A 23,630-nucleotide genomic window follows, 5' to 3' on the forward strand; every position below is an offset into this window, starting at 1 on the left:
ACCCACGCCGACCTGTACCCTTATTTCTTCTGTCCGTTTCCCACTGAGCATTTCTCTGTCTCTTTCTTACACACACGCATCCCTCAGGGTGCATTTCAGCCCCAGGGGATCTCAAGAGCAATGAGTCAGGTAAACCTGCCCATCTCTGTCCAAGTGATCCTCCCACAGGGCTTAGGCAGGAGGCAGAGATCTGCCGTGAGCAGTGAGCAGCCTCCTCCAGGAGTCCGGGGTGCAGGGGAGTGGCGTGCTGGCTGCCAGATAGGACTTGATCTTTTGCCAGCCTAGGGCAGGTCTGGTGAAGTAGTCCAAGAGGGCCTCTGATGCCTCCCCAGAGGCTGTTGGTATCTGCAACACATCTTTATCTGCCCACTGGGGTTGCACCCTGGCCCCCACACCGCCAGCATATCCATTTGTACATGTCACTGGGCTGGGCTTCAGCATTGGCCCCAGTATTCCTTCTTTTTATTTGGAGGTGATCATTGCCATGTTACTGGATCCAGTAGAGGGAAATAGCTCATCAGGTTGGGGATAAAAAGAAGATACAGTCTCCTAATGCCTTCTCCCTCATAGCCTCTTAGGCACGTGTGATGATGTTCTGCTTTTAACTGGAATAAGGGAACAAATCATTTTTGTATCATGCAGTTATTTTCTGTTGAAATTTTGAGTTTTTGTAACAATTTAGCTTAATTCTCTAATTTGGGGGGATAGTAAAATTTGCTTTATTAATTTCCACCTTTATTCTGTACCTCAGTTCCTTCACCTTAAAGGAAGGAGATTGGATTGGATATCTTCTAAGATCTCCTGCATGCAGGACTTTGTGATTCTTAAATTCCTTTTTTATGACCTCTCCAGGAGAGCAAAAGAAAATCTCCCAGTTGGTGGTGACTTGCCACAGATCAAGGCTTGTATCTGATGGGTACTAAGTGTAAGTCTCTTAGAGGACCAGTAAAACCATACTCACTAAGCTTGGGTCATACCCAGAGCATAGACAGCTGGTCTCAAAGCATCCCACACCTTCTTGACTCTGGAGAGAGACAGAATGGAAAAAAATCAACAAGGTGGGTGGGATGAAAAACCAGGGTTAGGTAGCAGAAGCAGCATCCTTTGAGACTAAGGGTATGGATTGCTCCCACTGAGGGGTTGGCAGGAGGAGATGTCCAGGAAGCCTTGTGTTGCAACAGAGGCAGGATCTGCATGGCTGTACTTGCAGTTCTGTGGCAGCCACATCTAATGTCCTCAGCAGTTTTGCTTTATTCCCACCAGCTGTGGAGAGTGACTGCCAGCATTGTCTCTTGCAGGCTGGAGGAGATTGATGAATTCTTTGCAAGAAACAATGAAGAGTACCTGGCCTTGATCTTTGAAAAAGAAGGCTCCTACGTGGGTAGAGAGGTGAGCTGCCCTCAGGGCGCCCCGCAGCTCCTGGGTAGCCTTTGGGAGAGAGAGCCCAGGGAGTTTGAGAGCCAGCCAAGTCCTGCAAATTCTCAGGTCTCAGCTCTGTGCACATCTTAGCTCAGCACTGGCCTGACCCCTGCTGGGAGAAATGGGAAGTGTCGCACTGGTCCTTTTCTGTTTTAAAACTTTAAATGTCTCTTACCTTCCTCATTGAAACTAAATATAACACTTGCTGTCTAACGAGCATTGGCCTAGTTTGCTGACACACAGTATTGCTCATCTTCACAATAAATGAAGATGATCAAATAATATGTGGAAGATCACACAGCCAGTGAATTGGTAGAGCAGGGCTATGAACCAGATCTGTCTGCATCCGAAGCGCATGTTGTCTCCACACTCCCCCACTCCTGAAGATTGGATAAAAAATCGGGGAGATGGGGAGCGGAACACCAAAGACCATCCAGTCCCTCCTGATGAGATGGGGCCCCTTAGTAGGTGAAGCAGATAGAAGAACCAGGTAGGACTGAATTGCCACTCCGTCACCTGCATTACACGTCCATGATCAAGCCCCTCAACTTTGCTCAGCCTCTGCCCTCTGTCTATAAAGCCATGATAATTACCTTTCTCAGAGCGTTGTTGGGAAGGTCTAATGAGGCGGTTTAGGTAAAGGGCCAGGATCAGCAGCTGGCACAGCTGGCACCATGATCAGACTAGGTCATTTAAAAAGGCCCATCCCCCAAGCCTCACGCAGAGGGCTGTCCATTCTACTGTTGGCTCAGAGACTTCTTCTCCAGACCACTTTTGGGCTTCTCCCCGATGCAAAGGTGGGACAGGCCAGCATGTGAGGAGGCGGTGCAGGGAGATAGAGGAGACATGAGGGTGGGGACAGGATTAAACGCCGCTGGGGGCTCTGGGTGGTGTTCCTCCCCAGGCTCATCAGGCAAGAGCTCTGCGCTGCCTCCTGCCTCTCAGCTCTGAGAGGGGAAGCATGGGGGTGCTGGGTAGGAGTGCCTGACGCTTCTGGGGCCCAGTCCAAGCCTGGGGCAGCACCTGTCACATAGAAGTGGCTGTTAAATGTTCACTGGGCTCAGGTCCTCTTCCAGCACCTCCCCTTGCTCCCCTGCCCCTGAGTCAGCAGGTGCCAGGGCCCCACGTCCATGCAGAGGTGCTTGGGGATGGTTAGTTTGAGGGGCAGGAGGGCACAGTGGCCGGGAGCCTTGACTCTGGAGTCAGAATGAACTGGTATTTGTAGTCCAGCTCGGGCACTTGCTAACTGTGTGGTCTGGGCACATGATTTCTTTTCTAAACCTCTTTTTTCATCTATAGTAGGAGTTTTTTTTTTTAATGAGTATGTACCTGCTATGTGCTAGTCATGGTTACAACCACTTCTATAAAATTAACCCATTCAACCCTCTTAACTACCCTCTGAGGTTGGAATTACTGTTATTATTATAATTTTGCAAGTAAAGAAGTTGACTCGGAGAAGTTAAGGCCCGTGGAGCCAGGATTCAAACCCAGGCAGCCATAGTGTACTGCACCACCTCACCCGGTAGTGAACTCCTAATAATAGTTCCAATTTAATTTTGAAAATTAAACGAAGCAGTTGATACACAGCCCACAAAATGTACTAAGTAAATATTAGCTAATAGTATTTTTCCTCTTCTTTCTAAAAATAAAATCGTCATGTCTAAGTATGATTTTCTGATTGGGAATATAGATAGAAAGCCTTGTAAACATACGTATAAAAATGAAACCACGTTTTATTATGCCTTTAACAGATTGCTTTCATTGGAAAGAAAATTATATTAAATTGGGGGACAGTTCTAGAAAATGCAGCATGTGTGGTCTGCAGAGTTCCAAGGCCCCTCCTCTTGGGCACTGTTTTGCTCTTGTCCCCATGGGATGGACATGGTTGGTGGCATGAGACTCACTCATCACAACTGTCTGTTGTGAAAGATTTAGGGTCTGGATGGTGCCTGCTCAGGGCTCCCTCTGCCCAGGGGCTTGCCCGCAGATGTCTGACCGTCCCTGCAGGTGATTCTGGACCTGTCCCAGTACCAAGGCATAGTGGTGCGCAGGGTCCTGAACACGGAGAGCGACGTGGTGAGCAAGTTTGGCGTCACCAGCTTCCCGTCTTGCTACCTGCTGTCTCAGAATGGCTCTGTCACGCGAGTCCCTGTGTGAGTGCAGTCCTTCTGTCCCCTCTCCTCCCTCTCTGGGCTCATCCTTTCTTCCTGCCTGAAGAGGCTGCCAGCCTTTCACAGGGGATGACGGGTTCTTTCTCCTGTGAGTCTTCTTTTGAGTATGAGGGCAGGCAAGGTCTATCCCCATGCAGAAGCAGGTGTCTGCCTATGGAGATGGACAGTGCCTCTCCCATCAAGGGACAGGGCCCAGGGCATTTTCCCCAGCTCCCAGCTCAGGAGCCCTGTCCCTGGTTCCCGGGGCAGCCAGCTCCAGTGCTTCAGCACCATCGCCACTGAGCCCTGGCCCCATTCCCCATCCTCCTCTGCTCACAGACAGACTCATTCGTTGGCAGGCTGCATGCCTGGCAAGCGCTCAGATATGCCTGACCCTCCCTCCCTTTGGTTTTCTAATTGCAGAAAAGTTCATTAGGAGCTAGACAATAGCCAGTTCCAAAATGCCAAGAGAAAACAATCAGGCCAGCCGCAGCCCCTCTGTCAGGCTCCCCTGCTGAATGGCCCATTAAATGGCGCCAGATGGCGCCTTGGTGCCCTCCCTGGGCGGATGATTGATGTCAGCCTGGCCCTGCAGGCAGGAGCTCAAGGGCCAGAGCGATGACCCCTGCCTGAGCTGCCCAGTGAGCCGCTTCTCAGGGCCATCAGTGCCATCCCGCACAGAGGCCAGGCAGGGCGGCCACTTGCCCTCGCCCGGCCCCAGTCACCAAGCAGCACCAGGCCAGGCCTGTCAGGAACTGTGCCAGGGAGGAAGGCATGATGGCTGCAGGGGGACAGGGAGGGGCAGAAAGTGCCAGTCCTGGCGGGGAGTGGAGGCATTGTTTCCTAGCTTGGAGCTAGTGGAGGGGAAAATTGTTTGTGACGACTCCAAGATGTGCTTCCCAGCCACCTGCTCATCGATAAACATTGGGGTGGAAAGCAGTGCCCTGGTGCCAGCTCCCCTGGGGTGTCACCTCACTGCCGCTGGCCCTCCCGCCCCTCCTGCCGAGCGGCCCCACTGGGAGATGTCTCCTGCCCTGGAGAAGGTCTCTCCTCCCTATTACAAGAGAGAAATGGAAAGGATTACAAAAGGATTTGAGAATTTTAGTGGCTTTTCTGCTGTTGCTCTCTAGTTTTTTAAATCACTTATCAAACACCTTCATTTCTTTGGAGAGTAACATGGCCTCTGGTACCTCAGAGCAGGGCAGCTTCCCTGAGGTCAGCCCGCATGGCAGCTGGGATCTCTGGGGAAGGTGGTCAAACCAGCCGTCCCATCCATGGGCACGGTCAGCCCTGTCCCCGGAGGGCCCACCTACTCTTCACGATGCTCTGTCCACAGCCTGTCCGAGGCAGGGTGAGGAATCCTCGGGCCCCGCTGCCTTTCCAGATAGGAGCTAACATCTGACTGCTGCCAGGGAGGCTCTCCCTGGTGGACAGAAGGCTAACGTGAGGCCTGGGCAGCCCGATTGACCTCACTGAGGATTAGAACAAACCAAGTTCAGATACTTCTTAGTAAACATTTCTGTCAAATGAGCCACCTCCTTCCCCTCCTGACGTGAGTTAGCTCCGGGACTTGGTTTCTCCTTACTCACTGCCTCTCCTCTGTGGTCCTCTGCCCTCCAGGCTTGTGGAATCCAGGTCCTTCTACACGGATTACCTGCAGAGGCTCTCCGGGGTCGCCAGGAAGGCTGTCCCCACCACGCCTGCACCAACCACGGCCAACACGATTGCTCCTACTGTGTGGAAGGTTGCAGATCGGTAGGGCCATGCCTCGCTCTCCTCAACCCCTCCCTTGCCCCACCCTTTCCTCTGACCGTGACCCATAGTCTCAGACCACACTTGGTTCCCTGTCATGAGCTCAGCACGTGCCATTCCAATCCGAGAGCCCCTAGGGCTGGCCTTGGCCTTTGGGTACCCCAGCTGGGGCCATGCACAGGAGAGTCTCAGATGGTGGGGAGCAGCAGTCGCCTGCAGCCACTATGGTCTGCCAGCTTCAGGGAATGCCAAGCAGCATTCACTTGTATGGTTCTCAGTGGAGGGAATACTCCCCAGTGCCCACATTCCGTAATATTAACTCTGTTCAGAAACAAGCAGAGTCAGCTTGGAAGGCCAGTGTGCAGCGTCCAAACCAGCTCTCCACCCAGCAGGCACCCCTGAGGTGCTCTGTGTTAGGCGATGTCACAGACAGATGTGCAGACATGTAGTCCCTGCCTGCACAGAGTTTACAATCATATCACAGCATCCCTTCAGGAAAGGCACCGACCCCACTTGAGTGCCTCTGGTGTTGGGGAGCTCATGACTTTTTGAGGCAGCCTGCATCTTTGTGCTTAGTTTGTGAGCATGAGAAAGCTGCTCTTGGGGTAGAATTCCTGCTTGTCAGGCAGGGAGACAGCCCATAAACTTGAAGCGCTGGCACAAAGTGGCATGCCAGGTGGACTGGCTGGCCTGGGAGCTCAGTGCTGTATCAGGAAGGCATGAGGGGGCTGCACCAGAGAACTGGGGGGAAGGCCACCTCGTTTCCAGGAGGATTCGGCCTCCTAGCTTGAGGGACGTGAAGGGGGGAGAGTGCCAATGGAGCTGATTTCTAGTAGAGCAGGGGAGAAGGAAAGAGAGACTAAGAGGTGGAAATGGCCATTATGATCGCTCAAGCAATGCTTATTGAAATAATTCAAGCTATTATAATAGCAGACACTTACGGGCCTTACAGTCCAAACTCCCCTGGGCACCTTCCATACATTATCTCCCCAGTCATGGGGCCACTTCTTGAGGCAGAACACAAGAATGAAGAGGTAAACTAAGGTGCAGGAACTCTAAGTGGAGCCCAGAGAAAGGACTTGGCCTTGAGCCAGCGCTCACTCCCTTGACTGACCCTCAGGAGATCGGTGGGGCAGGAGAGATGTTCATGTTACAGGGGCAGTCACCAAGACCCTGAGAGCGTCAGATCGAGGGGCCACTGCGGAGCTGGGGCCAGAGGCTGGGTCCCATTAGGCAGGGGTGGAGGAGCAGCTGACCCGCGAGGAGCCCTTCCTGTTGGGGCCCTGAGCCTCGGCCCCATGTGTGCTCGGTGGGCACCAGTGGAGCAGCCAGCTTGGAGCCTGCAGCCCTTCCCCTGGGCTGGGGGACAGCCCAGGGAGTGTGAGTCGGAGCCCTGCCTGACGCCTGCGGCCTGGCAGCTGTGAAGACATCAGCCCCCAAAATAAGCACACACACGGCCGGCCCTCCTGCCCCCAGCCCCAGCCTTGGTGGGCAGCCAAACCCTTTGTCTTTTGAAGAGGGCACAGCTTTCCCAAAACCACATTATATGGGTGTATTCCTTGGTCTCTTTGTCCCTGGAGGTCTTGGTTCAGAACAGAGAATGATACTTAGCCTTCCACTAGTGGCCTGATTAAAACCCCTTTAGTGAGTCAGGGAGGGGCTGGCCCTGGGTCTGCAGGGGGAACCCCTACTCTGCACCAGGAGCTGCTGAGGGGTGTGCATTTGTGCTTTGATTTAGTCCTCTCAGCACCCTACCTGTGAGCAACTTATTATCATCTCCATCTTACAGATGAGGACTTGAGGCTCAGAGAAGTTCAGTAATATACACAAGGTCACACAGCTTGTGACTGGCAGAGCCAGGCGCTAACTTAGAGGACTCTGTGGCCATTGGCAGTGGCCCTCCTCTTCTCTCCCTTTAGCCCTGGCTGCTCCCCACTGTCCCACGGTTCATACCCCTTTCTCTCTCTGCCTCCCCCGGGTCCTCAGCTCCAAGATCTACATGGCTGACCTGGAATCTGCACTGCACTACATCTTACGGGTGGAAGTGGGCAAGTTCTCCATCCTTGAGGGGCAGCGCTTGGTGGCCCTGAAAAAATTTATGGCAGTGCTGGCCCAGGTGAGCAGATCCCTGACCTCCCGTGGTCATGTAGCCCTGCACAGGATCAGTGTGCTTCCCCTGCAAGCAGGCTCTGTGCCAGCCTGCCCACCAGCTGGCCCACCTCCAGGAGCTCTTGATGGGGCCGGGCATCTGGACCCACAGCTGCCCAGTCTAACACAGGCTGCCTCCCTGCAGTCTAACTGTACCCCACCCCAGCCCCATGCCACCAGAGGCATCCACCTACCCCTTCCCTGCCCCTCCCCGTGCAGGGGTCGGGTGCTCAGAGATATGCCAGCTCACCCAGTGCCTTTGGCTCCGGCAGCCACGGTCCTCCACCTCAGTGTGATCCTAGAGTGTGGCCTCTTCCTGCCGTGGTCAGTGGGAAGGCAGGAGCCACAGTGAAGGGAAGAAGGCGTTTCTGCGTCTCTTGTCTTCCCTCCCAAATACTGCCCGGAGCCTGGCCCAGGTCCCTGGCCACAGCCATGGCTTCCTTATGCCTTTGTAGTTTCCAGCCAAAGCAGCTACTCTGTGAAGTGTTGCTCCTACACACTGAAGACTGCTGAGTCAGATGTGGGCTCGGTCCCCCTGAGAGCCTGCCTGCTGACTCAGCTGCCTGCAGCCCTGGGTGCCAGGTCTGAGCCCGTCCGCAGTGCAGGTCTGTGGGCAGCTGGGCCCCGAAACCCCGCTGCCCTGGTCTTGTCCCTCTTTTCCACTGCGCCCAGTCCTGGCCTGCCAGGCCACTAGGCACCCTCTCAGTGGTGCCTGCTGAGCTCTGCCCTCCGCAGGGGCTGGAATTGAGTCTGAGAATTGAGTTTGGCCTTCCAGCCAGAGGCCAGGGCCCTCAGAAAGGACAGAGCTGCTTCGGGGCATAGGTCAGATGGGAGCCAGACACAGAGTTGGAGCAGAGGGCCCCGGGGCATGGGCTTGGAGGGCCCCTGTTGAGCTCTGCTGCATATTCCCTGGAGACAGCAGCATCCTGGCCCTACCCTTGAGTAGCTTCTCCCTCAGTGGTGATAATAGGAGAAGCTACCATTTCTTGACCTCTGACAGGGTGCCAGATTCTGCAGTGTTCTTTGTATCAGCTTATTTATATTTCTCATAACAAACTCCAGGGGGTGGGTACTAGCACTGTCCTGTCATATAAAGAAGAAAAGAAGGCTCTGAGGGGTAAGACCCCTGGTCCCAGGTCCTTCAGCGAGTGAGTGGCTGAGCGGAGGTTTGCACCCACGTCTTGTCTAATGCCTGCATTCACCCACTACCTGTGTGGTGCACTCAAAGAAGGGCAGTAGGGCTCACTGAGCAAGGGGCCGTGGGGAACCGTCAGCTGTGGGTACGCCCAGACAGTGGGCACACCTGCCCTGGCCAGGATCGTCCTGCTCTCCTCTGGGAAGCAGTTGGCAGGACTGGCCACTGGGGGGCGTATGGTCACCAGGATTTCCCCGCTGCTGCAGGGTCACTGCCTGTAGTGCAGAGCCCCCTGATTCACCCTCCTGACACCTTGGCCTCAGAAGGTGGAAGGCTCTGAGTTAGGATGATGGCGAAGGCCAGTGGGAAGTGGTGACTTACAGCCATAAACTTGTGCTGAGAACCCAGAGGCCACATGAGCTGACCAAAGGGGAGCGGGTTAAAGCACAAGATTCTTTCCAGCCACTTCTCCTTCTGGGGGACAGAGTCCAGTCCTGGAGGGGCGATGAGAATATGTCATGGCTTTCTCAGAGGCTCATGGGCAGGCTTTCTGTGGAGTGATCCTTCCTGTCTCCAGCACCCTTCTTTCAGATGTTCTCCTTTGCTCTTTTTCCTCCGCAAGTTTCTCGAAATCATTGTCTTCCCGCCACGCCTCTCCCGCGGTTTTATCTGACCTGCTCTGCTGCCCCTCCCCCCCCCCGTCCCGCCCCCACCCCGGGGGTCTGTGCATGCACACACGTGCACACACACAGATATCTGTCCTCCTCCCTGGAGTCCTCGTGGTTTTAAAGTGCTGATACTAATCAGATTTGAGCTCACTTATTGTCAGAGTAGCTTTTCATGTTCCTCAGAGACTATCGAGAGTTACCATCAAGATTTGGATCTTGCCTGTAAGCTCCTGTGCTGCCTTGTCCCCATTGTCAGCCCACAGAATAAAAATGAGAGGCCATTTGCAGGCTGCCCCAGCTGGTCAGTTAGTCAACAAGTCAGCTGCTCTATCAAAAGACATCTGAAGAGAGGACCATGTGGCCAGGGTTCCTGGCAGCCCTGGGAAATGACACAGGTGCTCAGCCTTCCTCCTGGTGGCAGTGTGTGGTCAGGACCGGGGCCTTAAGGTCCCAGCCTAACTTAGAGCCTGCAATCCTCTTGCCACCCCTTACTTACACCTCACCAGGTGCCCCAGAGCAAAGGTAGCGAGGAACCCACATTTGAAGAATGTTTTCTGGTGATTTTGGAACATTCCCCAAAACCATCTTGGCCCACTTCTGCCTGGCTCCCCACTCTCTCTGGACAGTGGACTTCCAAGGGGAATTGCTTTTCACTCTTCAACTTCTGCCTGTTCCTCCCCATAGTACTTCCCTGGCAGGCCGTTGGTCCAGAACTTCCTGCGCTCCATGAATAACTGGCTCAGCAAGCAGCAGAAAAAGAAAATTCCCTACGGTTTCTTCAAAACTGCCCTGGACAGCAGGAAGGAGGTGGGCCTGGGGAGATCTTGCTGTTCTCAGTACTGACGGGAGTGGAAGGGTTTGGCCATGTGACGTCCAACTCCCTCCCCAGTTCAGGAGTAAGTCCGTGATTTAACCTCTAAAGCACATCGTGCTTCTCAGTGCTTTGCTCTAGGCCCCTGTTCATTCAGGCCCCTGTTTGCAAAGGTGGGCCGCTGCAGCCACAGAGGTACACAGCCCCAAATTTGTAGGATGTAAAAACTTGAGGGGACCTCAGAGACCAGTCGCCGATGGGGAAGTGAAAGCTAGAGTAAGAATGTAACTATATCAGCTCCCTGGGTTTTCAGACCTGCTGCTGCTTTGATGGGTGCAGCCAGGGGAAGGGAGATGCCACTTTGACGGTGACGGACTGAGAAAGGAACCTCATTTGTCTTAGGGCTGTGTGCTAACCTTTGAGTCTCCTGGAAGTGTCTTTCCTCATCCCCTGTCCCATCCTCTTTCTTCTCCATATATGGACTCGGCTTACCTGTGTCCCTTAGGGTGCTGTGATCACCAAGAAGGTGAACTGGGTCGGCTGCCAGGGGAGTGAGCCACACTTACGGGGCTTCCCCTGCTCCCTGTGGATCCTCTTCCACTTCCTGACCGTGCAGGCAGCTCAGCAAAATGTGGACCGTGCCCAAGAAACAGGTGAGTCCGGGGCCCGTGCCGCCCAGTGCCTCCAGCCGGCCCTGTCCTGCCTCCCTGGCTCCCTGCTGCAGGCCTGTATTTTGGGGAGTCCACGTCTGCAGCTGGCCATGCACAACCAGCACGGAGCCAAGGTGGGGAGAAGCCACCCAGTCCTGCTCCCTGCCCGAGGAAGCTGCCTACGCGCTTGGGGCCGTGAGGCTGCTGCCTGGCTTTTCTCAGAACCCTGAGCTTTCTTTGTTTTCAGTTTTTGTGAAAAATTTGTACTTCTATTCATCTATGCTCCTGTAAAGAAAAGAACTATGTCTGTTTTACACTCCACGTGGTTGATACCACATACTTGGAGTAATTTTACTGTTTTCCACTGAACAGTCCGTGCTCCATTCCCTCCTCCAACCCCAGGCTGCTGTCCACCAGCCACATAGCCGCACACCCAGCCTAACAACCTAAAGGGCAGGCACCCAATTCAGTCCACGTTTTCTGGGGAACCAGGGTTCTATCAGCCTGGAGGTTACAAAGGTGGGAGAGAGACCATCCCTACTTTCAGTGACTGGGAGGCAGGTGGGCAGAGAGCTGCCCTGCAGGACACCGAGGCCAAGGGGAGAGAGGCTGTGTGGGGAAAGGGAAGGAATGGCCCCAACTGCTGGGAAGGGACAGTGGAGATTAGTTGAGAGTCTGTGGCTGCACAGAAGTTGACTAGGAAGGACAGAGAACAGAATGAATTAGAGGAGCTGCTGTGTGTGTGGACATTCAGTGTTACCCAGTCTTTATGCAGCATCTCTAAAGGGCCAGGCCTTTCCTCCAGAAGACAAGAGGTCCCTGCCACAAGGGGACATTATTCCAGTGGCAGGAGACAGTAAACATACAAGTGGATGTTTCAGGTATGATGACGAACACTGTGAAGGAGATAGAGCAGGGTAGTGTGGGAGAGGGGCTAGGGAGGGATGCTGTGTTTAGCTAGGGTAGCTGGGGAGGACTTCTTGGAGGAGGTGACCCCACAAAGATGCATGACTGGTGAGAGGGATGCAGCTGTGGGACATCTGGAGAGAGCTTTCCAGAATGTATTGGTTCGCTGAAGCCACCATAACAAAATATTACAAACTGCGTGGCTCAAACAACAGAAGTGTGTTTTCTCATAGTTCTGGAGGCTGAAGTCCGAGCTCAGAGCTCCAGCAGGTGTGGTTTCTGTTGAGGCCTCTCCTTGGTTCGTTAATGGCCGTCTGCCCCCTGGGTCTTCACATGGGCTTCCTGCTGCGTGTGACTGTTTCCAGATTTCCTCATAGAGGACCCCAGTCATGTTGGCTTAGGGCCTGCCCTAATGACTTCATTTCACCTTAAGGACCTCTTTAAAGACCCTGTGTCCAAATACACATTCTAAGGCACTGGGGATTATGACCTCAACATAGGAGTTTGTGGGGGACACAGTTCAGCCCACCGCACAGGTCAAGGACTAGCAAGCAGCAGAGAGTAAGTCTGGCACGTTTACAGCGCCAAAAGAAGTCGGTGTGGCCTGGGAGTGAGGGAGGCAGAGCAGGTGAGCGCCCGTGGGCACGGCAGGCCCAGTGAGGAAGGGTTTGGATTTCAGTTTCCGCCTTATGAAAAACTATAGGAGATTTTAAGCAGAGGAGCGATGCAAACTGTTAATGCTTTAGAAAGGTTGCTGGGTGGAGGCTGGACTATGGTGGGGCAGGGTGGAGGCAGGGTAGCTGATTGGGAGGTGGTGGCAGCCCAGGCTAGAGTGGTAGGTAGGGGGGCGTGTGGAAGGAGTGGTCAGATTTGGGAGTGTTTTGAAGGTAGAGCTGCTAGGACTTGGTGAACCACTGGATGAAGTGGAATGTGGAGTGGTCCCCGGGGTTGGTGGGCCTGAGCATCGGTGGGTGCCGGTTCTGTGAGCTGAGAGATGGGAAGGCTCAGGGTGGAAGGGGCAGACGGGGGAGGGCATACTCACTGGTACCTGCCCTTTACTGACCTGTGAACGGACGTGGATAGCTGAGTCTGGAGTTGTGGGGAGAGGGTACAGATGTCGTGTCCAGGATATTGCAGCATCCGGGCCTCTGCTGGGGCACAGGAAAGGAGACTGAGAAGTAGCAGCTGTTGCAGTTTCAAGAGCACCCAAAGTGAAGCGCCTCAAGGAGGAGGGTGTAGTCAGCTGGGCGGATGCCCTGTGCTGCTGGGGTGGTGCGGGATGGGACCCACTCGGGCAGTGGCTCCTTCAGTGGAGCAGTGGCAAGAAAGGCCTGGTTAGATTGGGCTGAAGGGAGAATAAGGGGCAAGAAAGATTTGGAGATAATGGGGAAGGGACAGGGGGCTAACTGGAGTCAGAGAAGGGATTTCATTATAGCAACTGTTCTTACCAGTCAGAATGATCCCACATTAAAGAGGAAATTGATGATGCAGTAACAAAAGGAAATCCTAACAGGAGCAAAGCCTTGGATGGGTGGGGAGGAGTGAAGCCCCAAGCTGAGGGGTGGGAAGCTGTTCAGAGCAGGGCAGCTGCAGGGCAGGGGCAGGGGGGCTGCAGGAGAAGGTGGAGCTGCGGCGGCTGGGAGGCAGGAGGCCAGGTCCTGCTTGGTATGGAACTGGAGTTGTCACGAGTGATGGCTTGGGGAGTGGTGGGGAGTGGGACACAGAACAGGGTGCAAACGGCCCAGGGATGGAAGGGTGAAACTAGGAGATGGGCTTTTTAAGGGCTGGGGGTTTGTAGCAGGCAGGAGAGAGAGTTTGGAAGTAGCCACCAGCAGGTTGCCACCTCCAGCCATGAGGGACATGGAGTGGGGGAGACCAAAGGGTTCAAGAGGGTGTTTGGGGGAGCCGTGGTATCTTCAGAGAGGAGCCCAGTGTCAGTCCAAGCAAGCAGGTGGGGAGTGTTCAGAGGTGTGTATTGATGCCAATCAGGGGGCCCAGTGGGAGGGAATAGGAGGGCGAGGAAACAAATTCAGGCATGTGCAGAGCCAGATCAGGATGGGCTCCTGATGTAGCGCCCAGGGGAGGAGGCATGATGGGGCGCAAGTTGGAACAGTGAACCCTAAGCAGGTTGGACACTGTCAGGGCACGAGGTTGGCACTGGGCACCCTGGCCCCCTGCCTGCCTCTCCAGCCACATCTCAAAGAGCGTGTGTGTCCTGCTGGCAAGTGTCAGTAAGTGACAAGGGCCTGGATGAGTGGTGGGACTTAGGAGTCTGGGAGGAAATGGCATGAACTCTAGAGTACCCCTAGAAAATGGACAAGTGTGCAGGGAGCCTCGGGGGCCTGTTCAGATAGGCTGGGTGTAGGGCCCCTGTGCAGAGGCAGCCTTGGTGGCCCTGTGGAGGGAACAGCATGGAGCCTGAGGAGCAGGCAGTCCAAAGGGCCCCAGTGAATGGCACCTCCTCTCCCCTGTAGCCAAGGCCCAGGAGGTCCTCCAGGCCATTCGGGGCTATGTGCGTTTCTTCTTCGGCTGCCGAGACTGCGCTAACCACTTCGAGCAGATGGCTGCTGCCTCCATGCACCGCGTGGCGAGTCCCAACAGCGCTGTCCTCTGGTTGTGGTCCAGCCACAACAAGGTCAATGCTCGCCTCGCAGGTAAGGAAGGCCGCCTCAAGGCTGGAGTCACCTACAGAGGGAGGGTGAGGTCGGGGAACTTGGGAGACTTGGACCAGAGGTAGGAGGTGGGCCACACGTTACCCTGGGTAACACCTGTTTCCCAGGGCTTCTCTTTCCTCTGCCCTGTCAGCCCTGCTGATAGACATCAGTATCCTTAGACACATTTGCTAGTATCCTTAGACACATTTGCTAGATGAGGAAAGTGGGGCTTTCACCGTGGGAGACCCTGGTCTGCCCATGCCATCGCTCACTGTCCCCTGCACCAGGGCCCTTCTTTGTGGGGTCCCTCTCTGCCTCTCTTGTTCTGCTTTCTGCCTGTTGGCTTCTTACTCAGACCAATAGGAAGGAGAGAGCTGGGCTTTTCTACCCGCTGGGAGGGGTCTCAGGATAAAATGTGCAGGACAAGAAAGACCAGGTCCTTCCTGGAAACACCAGGGACTGATTCCCACAGGAGAAGGCCTTGGCTTCTGGGTCTCCCTCATTTGCAGCGTCCTCTGTTCCTTACACTGAAGCTGGCATGTGGGGAGGGAGCCATCTGTGTACAGGAGCCTGGGCTTGTCTGTGGGGAGAGAGGAGAGCACGGGGCTGACAGATCCCCTGGGGGATGGAGGGTGGGGAAGGACGATGGGGAGGAAGGCCTGGGGCAGGCAAGGTTGGAGGAACAGAACTGAGCAGGGGTGGTGCTGCAGTGGCACTTGGCCTCCTGGGGCCTCTTGGTGGGCTTTGAAAAGAAGACGCGTGCTTGTCTCTCTTCCCTCCCCTTCCCTCCCTGCCCCGCCTGCTCCTGTCTCCACATGCTGCGTTTGACCCTCCAGCCCCATGACCTCGGCAGGCTCCCAGTGCCCTTGGGGCCCAGCTGCTGCTGCAGGGCCAGGAGGCAGCTCCTCTCCCCAAGGGGCCAAAAGGAAGGCCATACCCTGCCCTCTCTGGTGGGATCCTTTCAGCCCAGACCAGTAACAGGAAGGAGCAGGAACAAACCGAGTGCCCACTTTGCAAGGCCGGTCACTGTCACTTCTCATTGGATCTTTGGAATCTACATGCTGCCCCTCCCCAAAATAACCGTTCTGACTTTTGCATCACTTGCTGCTGCTTTCAGGCCAGGAACTTGTTTTTTTTTCCCCCTATGAAACCCTTCAGGTGAAGTGCCTCTTACAGGAGGGATGGGACAATTGGCATTCCCTGGGCCACCCTGGATAAGGGGCCGGTTAGGCCTTCTGGGGCTCTGCCCACAGTGCTGCTCTGCTCGGGGTCTCACCAGCCTGCCGGGCAGGGCACCTTCCTGACTCCCAAGTGTCCTTTCCTGTCCAGGCCCCCAGGCACCCCAGCACCCACACCTTGGGGCCCACCTGAGGAGGAAATCCCACTAACTGCCCCCTGCTCTGAGCCTGCAGTGGGGAAAGGGGAGCACCTATGCAGTTACCATGTGCCGTGCACTTGTGTTTTAAAAAACAATTTCCCTTTAATTACAAAAGTAAAATATCTCCACCGTATGTCTTGGAAAATGTTGGGAAAACGTAAAAAATATAAATACTAGCAGACCAACCACAGACAGCGGGACGATCGTTCTGAGTCTTGCTCTCTCAGGCAGTGAAGTCTGTACCGGGAGCCCGTGGCTGATGTGGGAAGTGACAGGAAGGAGCCGTTTATACGCTCTGGGAAACTGCAGTGGGCGGATGGGGTCCTGCCTCACCCAGTGAGGGGCTGTCATGGGGCCGTCGTGGGGCCAGGCCCTATGCTGGGTTTTTTTACCTGCCTCCTCTCATACCCATCCTCTCCGAGGGCACTGTGAGCCCTTTTTGCAGATGAGGATGCTGGCATTCAGAATGGGAGAATGAGTCTGGGGTTCCGGGTGGGCCCAGTGTGGCACAGCCAGCCTGTGTGTGCTTCTCTTCTCAGGTGCCCCCAGCGAGGACCCCCAGTTCCCCAAGGTGCAGTGGCCGCCCCGGGAACTCTGTTCCACCTGCCACAGTGAGCTCCAGGGTTCGCCGGTGTGGGACCTGAGCAACACCCTCAACTTCCTCAAGACCCACTTCTCCCCAAGCAATGTGGTCCTAGACCTTCCTTCAGCCGGGCGAGGTCCCTGGAGGAATGCGCAGAGGATGGCGGCCGCCCCGGCCCTGATGGAGCTGGAGTTGATGCCTGGGAACTTCACTCTGGGCCCTGGGAAGGCTGAGATGATGGAGAACTCGGGGACACAGTCCCCTGGAGCCACTGTCCTGGATGTCCCAGCAGAGAGACTTGGGGCGGCGGGTGCTCAGGAGCTGCCTGCGGGCCTGGGTGTGGCCAGAGCGGATCCTGACCAGGGAGCTCCTGAGCACACAGCAGAGCTTCAGAGGGGGAAGTGGGAGCAGCCCAAAGGGCAGCAGCACCTGGTCAAGCGAGACACAGGAGCCATTTTGCTGCCTGAGTTCCTGGCTGAGAAGACCCTCCCCAGAGGCCCTTGGGAGCAGAGGCGAGTGGGCCGCAGCTCCAAGCAGCTGGCTGGTGCCCCTGAGTGGGGGCTGGAGGCTGGACCCATGCGGGGCCAAGGCCAGTGGCTGCAGGTGCTGGAAGGAGACTTCTCCCACCTGGACATCGGCCTCTGTGTGGGGCTGTACTCCCTGTCCTTCATGGGCCTGCTGGCTGTGTACACCTACTTCCGGGCCAGGATGAGGGCCCTGAAGGGCCATGCTGGCCACCCCGCAGCCTGAGCCACCCAACTTGGGCGGGCAGCAGGAGAGAGAGCTGCCATCCACAGGGCTCTTCTGGCTCCCCCCTCCTCTCCCCACTTGCTCCTTTGTCCAGGGAAATGTGGGAAAACCAGTTGCTCCAGTGAACCTCCTTGGGCCTGCTGGGAAGGAATGTTCCATAGACACCAAAGACATGTGCGGGTCCAGGTTCACCTGAAGCACGGGGACGGGGCAGCCTCGGCCATGGGTTGGAAGGCTCAGTCCCTAGCCTCTCAGCAGCAAATTCCTCTTTTTCAGCTCATTTGAAGTCCTGCCTCATTCTCACTGAAGCTTCAATGGCTCCCACTTGGTCTTGGCCCTAAAGTGGGGCCAAGGTTTCCAACCCAGAGGAGGGCCCCTGGGCCAGGGTGGGCTGGAGTGAGTCCCCTCCCCACCTTCCAGGGCTCAGTCCCCCCTGCTCTCTTCTGGATACAAAGAGGCCTTGGTGCCAGAGAACGGACTGCCTCTGGCCCTCCTTGGCCTGCCCTTCCTCCAGCCCCGAGACCTCCTGCGTCAGGTTTAGCTCTAGAGTGGGGTCCGAAAGCTTCTGGAAGTTGCGCTGGTCTCCCAGGTGAGGGATGGTCAGGGTTCGTGGGAGGAGACCCTCTGGCTGGCTCCTTCCCCAAAACTCTGCTACAGGAAGAGTGCTGGCCAGAGCTGGGTGGGTGCTGGCCACTGGGCTGGGGGTGAGTGCTGGCTTGGTGGGATCTGATCAGGGGTAGCACAGGATTAGGGAGGGGTGTTGGGATCTATAGTGCCTTGGCTGTGGGCTTAGCTGTGTGAGGTGGAGTGAAGCCACGGGAAAAGGATGGTTGCTTCGAATACGCTTTGGCTTCTCCCCTTTGGGCTCTGCCTCTCTTGGAGCTGGTTCTTTGCCTTTTGATTTTGGTCTCCAAAATATATGCTAATCTTTGAATGTGGAGGGTGCTGGCACGAGGGGAGTGTGATCTCTCTCGAGGGCCCACCTTCATCAGGGAGAGGGTGAAAGGGTCAGAGATGCTGTCCACATGCTTGATTCCCACTCCTACCATGGCTTGGGAAGGGTATGGAATAAATTATTTTTGTTAAGGCAAGCACCTGTGTATTCTTTCACTTGCTACTCAGAGCCCTAGTGTCCAGGTCTAGAAAGGATGTGCAGAATCCAGCCTTACCTGGGATCAAGCCAGATGTGATTCTCCCCCATTCACATGGCCCCTGGCCTGCAAGGAAACAAGGTGCCCTGGGCATAGCCTCTTCCTCCTGGGTGGTGGGGCCCTCCCCCACAGCCCACAGAGCTCCCCGTGCCTCCAGCCCCCATAGTCTCCACGTCCTAGACAGGCCTCGTCAGGGGCCTGATCCACTGCCTGCTGCTCCCGCAGCCTCCCCGGAGCACCTGTCTCCATGCTTCTAGTTCTGCTCAAGGCAACTTCATTCATCTACACCTCCTGCCCCTCCTCAACCAGCTGTCCTGCATCTCAGCTCCTTCCTGCCCAAGGGGAGGGTGGGCCTGGCCTGGCTGCCCAGCAGGGAGGAGTCGGCCAGATTAGAGAGCCTGCCCCTAATCCGCCTGGTCTGCCAGGGTTTACAATGATCAGAGCAACTTATAATGAACCTCATTAAGGGGGAGCAGGAGCCTCAATCCGATTTGGGGTTTTCTCTCTGACATCTTCACTCTGCTCAGATGGCCTGGCACTGGATGGAGCAGGTGAGATGCCCAGCTCAAGCCCTCAGGCCAGATGGGGTGGGGAGGCTGGGGAGGGTGGGGCACAGGCAGGCATCAACTCCCCTCCTTGCTGTGTCCACCCTGTTACCTCTTAGCCGTCTGGCCAGGGCCTCTCTGCAGGCCTCTCATCCTTCCACAGGTTTCCTCTCTGTCCCTGCTCCAGTCACCCACCTGCACCCTCCCCACCCTCCCAGGCTGGGTCTGCTGTCTCCCCCTGCTCCACTGGGTCTTGGCTTGGGGGCTGACAGGCCAGCACACTGTCAGCAGGGCAGCCCTGGACTGTGAGAGGGTGAAGGAGGTGTCTAGGGCCAGTGCCCACCAGACCACAGCCACTTGGGTACACATACCTACTCCCTACTACCTGGTACCTGACACATGGTCAAATTCAGAGGATTTCTATCTGCAAGCCATTATAGCTCTAGTGACCGTACTTCCCAGAACCTAGCTCAAGTATTTGGAATCAGGGCTGGGCTGGAAAAGCCACTGTGGGCACCTCCAGCCCCTGAGTGCCTACCCACAGTGCCCGAGGCAGGAGGCAGAGCCTTATTTGGGGCCCCTCAGGGCCCTGCAGAGGGTGTGAGTCCCCTCTTCACAGCAGCCTCTGGCAGCCAAGCCTCTTTTTGCCCTGTCGGAGTCCCTCTGATTGATAAACAAGGGGGAACTCCTCCTTAGGAGGGCTGCCTTTCACCTTGATTTCCCCAGGGCACTCTCAGCCCCATCAATAAAGCAGCTTCTCCCACCAGCTGGTCCCCGCCCCCACCCAGTCTGCCAAGCTGGGAGCGGGGGCTTCCGTGACTTGAACTCTGCCTGCTGGTCTAGGTTTTTCTCTGCACCTCGGGAGATTCCCCATGCCCAAGAGGGTCCTCGGGAGCCCTGCAAAGCAAAGGTTCCTTGTTCTGGGGCCCGACAGAGAAACAAGCCCCAGCCTAGGATGTTAGCTGCTCGGGTTCAGGAACAATTCCTTACGGGGGAGGTAGCTGAGCTAGGTTTGAAGATGAGTGTGTGTTAACAAGGAAAAGGAGGGAAAAGGCATGCCTGGGACAAGGGACAACTGGAAGCCTGGGACCCCGTGAGAGGGAACGCTCACACCGACCTTCCTGCCCAAGGAAATGAGGAGGAAGCGCAGGTCAAGTCCAGTAAAGAAAAATACTAAATACAAGAAACTCTAAGCAAAAATCTTTAAGTTGTTTTTACGGATTGTTTCAAAGCTCGCTGGGCTGGAAGCTGGGGATAAACACAAGACAGACATGGTCCCTGCTGTTAGAGGATCTCACACCCCGGAGGAAAAGACAGGCAAGCGAGAAAAAGACTGACAGGCTGTGGACCATTCTGAAGATGGAGAGTGGTGGGGGGCCTTAGGGAGGGCATGGAGTGGGAGGGAGTGGGGGGGTTCCCAGGTGGGGGTGGAGGGACAACACGCCTGAGGGGCTGCCTCATTCAGAAGCCACCCCAGGGCTGAGGAGGTCTCGGGGTGTGGGGCGTGGCCCCACCTTTGGCCTGGCTCCTCTCCAGCAGGCTCGGCACGGCTGCTGCCCATCCTCTGGGGGTGGGGGTGGGGGTGGGGAGTGGGCTCTGGGGACCCCCATGGCCTTGGCCCTGGGGAAAGCCCCGAGCTGTCGGAGGAGGAGACCGGGTCCATTCACCATCCATGTGTGCGGTTGGGTGCCTCAGCTTCCCCGCCTGTGGGCCCAAGGCCTCAGACGCAGATTCCAGGCCATAAGGTGCTATTACTTTTCTTGCTGTAATTCCAGCTGCTTTAGTCCCAGCTCAGTGGGGGATGTCCCTTCAGAGAAGACTGGCCGAAGGAAGTCAGCCTATACGACTGGTGTCTCATTAGGACGCTGGGACAACTGTGAGAGGGCGAGCTGGCTCACACCGGCGTGCAGCCCAGGGCGGGCGCCCCCAGGCCTGCTCTGCCAGCCCTGCCCAGTCCTCCCTAAGGTCGCCTCCCAAGCCTCGCCCGGGTTCTGAGCCTGAGCGCCGCTCCTCTCCCCCTTCTCTCCTGTTTCGGGGCCAGTCTCCTTGTTAGGCAGGCTGATAGGATGAACTCCGCAGCACCCCCACTGCAGCTTTAGAAACTAGATCAAACTCCAGGAAGAACAGTTCCATTCTCTTCCCCAACCCCCTGGTGCCTGGCCTGCTTCCTCCTCAGGCGTGCATCTGTACCCCCAACAGCAGTGTGACCCCTGGCTTCCCCCGGGGGCCCCTGTGGCCCAGCCTGGTCTCTGGCCTTCTCCTTCCTCTGCCGCTCTGGGGGGTCCTTTACACCCAGGAGGGAAAACAACTGCCCCACTCACTCCTCCCTGTCCCACCCCGGACCTCAGCCTCCTGACATGGCCCCAGCAGTGCAATCTCCTCAACAGAAGCCCAGTGTCCCACCTGGAACCTCAGTGCCCCCGTTCACTGCAGAGGAGGAAGTCTCCTCTCTAAGCAGAGTGGAGAGCACCCCCAGTGAGTGGAGGTGTGCTGGCAGAGGGGCACTGGAGTGCACAGGGCTGATGGCCCAGTCTCTCTGCTGACCCTCCCCTTCTCTCTAGATTCCACCTCTGCCTGGGGTGTGTGTGCTGGGCTTGGGCCACAGACAGGAAGGAAAGAATCTAGAGGGCACAAGCAAAAGTGGGGGCCCTCCAGCAACATGAGGGGATAAAGCTAAGGGGCGTTCCATGAAGGTATTGACCATGGAAGAGTACAGGAAGATCTGAGAAGGCGTCTGCTCACATTCTTTGGTGAGATCCACCTGGCAAGGCTGGAGAGTTTCCAGTGCTTCTTTGGCAAGACTCGCTCATCACTATGCTGAGAGAGCAAAAGGTCTTTCTCTGGGACCTTGCAAGACTGCAATTTGAGCAGAATTCAGCAGAAAACAGCTCATCTCCATTCAGTGCAATATATTCAAGTATGGCTCTTTTGGCAAATTGATGCTGGCTGTCACCTGGAAGCTCAGCTAGGCTTCGTTCCTCTCCCACAGGCCTCTCCACGGACTACCTGGACTTCCTCACGGCATAGGGGCTAGACTCCAAGAGCAAGTATCCAAAGAGAACAAGGTGGAAGGAAGTGCGTGGCATTTTTATGTGCTAGACTCAAGTCACATAGCATTACTTTCATTATACTCTATTGGTTGAGATAAACATAAAAGCTTGCCCAGGATGCAGGTACCAAGGCCTGCCCAGGTTCAAGGGAAGGAGTCTTAGTGGCTGTAGACAGGGCAGTGTGACAAAGTCCTGAAAAGCAACGTGAGATGGAAGAGATTGTTGAGACCATCTTAAAAAAAAATCTGCTACAGAGCATTCTCATACACTGCTAGTGGTGGTATCAACTAATACTACCTTTGGGAAATTTGTAATGTAATATAACTGGTAATAGGTTTTAAAAGCCTTAAGAAAATACATAGCCTTTGATCCAACGATTCTATTTCTGGAATTTATCCTAAAGAAGCAATTGAGGATATTTATTCAGATTTGCTACATGATGAATATTTACAGTATCAAAATATGCCTGATTTAAAGTTCAAACTAGAATATGATTCAAGTGTGGTACATCATTACAATAGAATACAAGCAGTCACTAGAAATTATTTGAATGTGTATTTTTTAACCTGAAAACAGTTCCTCACCATATTGCTAAGTGAAAATATGAAATTGCAACAACAATTCTCTATGGTATGATCTAATTTTTTTTTGGTATCATTAATATACAACCACATGAGCAACATGTGGTTACTAGACTCCCCCCATTATCAAGTCCCCCCCACATACCCCATTGCAGTCACTGTCCATCAGTGTAGTAAGATGCTATAGAGTCACTACTTGTCATTTCTGTGCTATACTGCCTTCCCCGTGCCCCTCTACATTATGTGTACTCATCATAATGCCCCTTATTCCTCTTCTCCCTCCCTTCCCAGCCACCCTCCCCAGTCCCTTTCCCTTTGGTAACTGTTAGTCCACTCTTGGATTCAGTGAGTCTGCTGCTGTTTTGTTCTTTCAGTTTTTGCTTTGTTCTTATACTCCACATATGAGTGAAATCATTTGGTACTTGTCTGAGCATAATACCCTCTAGCTTCATCCATATTGTTGCAAATGGTAGGATTAGTTTTCTTCTTATGGCTGAATAATATTCCATTGTGTATATGTACCACATCTTCTTTATCCATTCATCTACTGATGGACACTTAGGTTGCTTCTGTTTCTTGGCTATTGTAAATAGTGCTGCAATAAACATAGGGGTGCATATGTCAGGCTGCTGCATTCTTAGGGTAAATTCCTAGGAGTGGAATTCCTGGGTCAAATGGTATTTCTATTTTCAGTTTTTTGAGGAACTTCCATACTGCTTTCCACAATGGTTGAACTAGTTTACATTCCCGCCAGCAGTGTAGGAGGGTTCCCCTTTCTCTGCATCCTCACCAGCATTTGTTGTTCCTATTCTTTTCTATGTTGGCCATCCTAACTGGCATGAGGTGATATCTCATTGTGGTTTTAATTTTCATTACCCTGGTAAGAAGCGATGTGGAGCATCTTTTTGTGTGCCTGTTAGCTATCTGAATTTCTTCTTTGGAGAATTGGTATAATCTTATTTTTTAAAAAGAAAATACATATACTTATGGATACTGACTGCATGGACAAAAACCTGGGATATATATACCAAAATGTTAATAGTGGTTAATAGTGACAGTATTATGGGTGTTTTTTTTTCCCTCTTAGTATTTTCTCATTTTTATTAAGTAAGTATTTACTACTTATACAATTAAAAACACTCTTAATGGGCCAGTATTATAAACTATCAATTCATAAAATAAGAAATACAAAGATTAATAAATATATGAAACAATATTTTCAATAATCAAGAAAGAGAAAAAGATTAATTAATGCAATACCATTTTTTATACATACAACTTGTTGCAAGAGATGGAATA

General features: G+C 54.4%; 1 protein-coding gene across 1 annotated transcript in view; it reads left to right on the plus strand.

Moving 5' to 3' along the window:
- QSOX1 (quiescin sulfhydryl oxidase 1) overlaps positions 1 to 18,095 on the plus strand; it is a 35,746-nt gene extending 17,651 nt beyond the window's left edge. Inside the window, exons 5-12 of the mRNA XM_017642724.3 lie at positions 1,299 to 1,389; positions 3,427 to 3,572; positions 5,190 to 5,324; positions 7,308 to 7,437; positions 9,957 to 10,079; positions 10,589 to 10,736; positions 14,114 to 14,293; positions 16,211 to 18,095. Of these exons, the coding sequence (XP_017498213.3) occupies positions 1,299 to 1,389; positions 3,427 to 3,572; positions 5,190 to 5,324; positions 7,308 to 7,437; positions 9,957 to 10,079; positions 10,589 to 10,736; positions 14,114 to 14,293; positions 16,211 to 17,004 (1,747 nt within the window). The 3' untranslated portion in view covers positions 17,005 to 18,095. The remainder of the gene's footprint in view (positions 1 to 1,298; positions 1,390 to 3,426; positions 3,573 to 5,189; positions 5,325 to 7,307; positions 7,438 to 9,956; positions 10,080 to 10,588; positions 10,737 to 14,113; positions 14,294 to 16,210) is intronic.
- Positions 18,096 to 23,630: the final 5,535 nt, after the last annotated feature.

The sequence above is a fragment of the Manis javanica genome, chromosome 11 (genome assembly GCF_040802235.1).
Source record: "Manis javanica isolate MJ-LG chromosome 11, MJ_LKY, whole genome shotgun sequence".
NCBI classification, from domain to species: domain Eukaryota; kingdom Metazoa; phylum Chordata; class Mammalia; order Pholidota; family Manidae; genus Manis; species Manis javanica.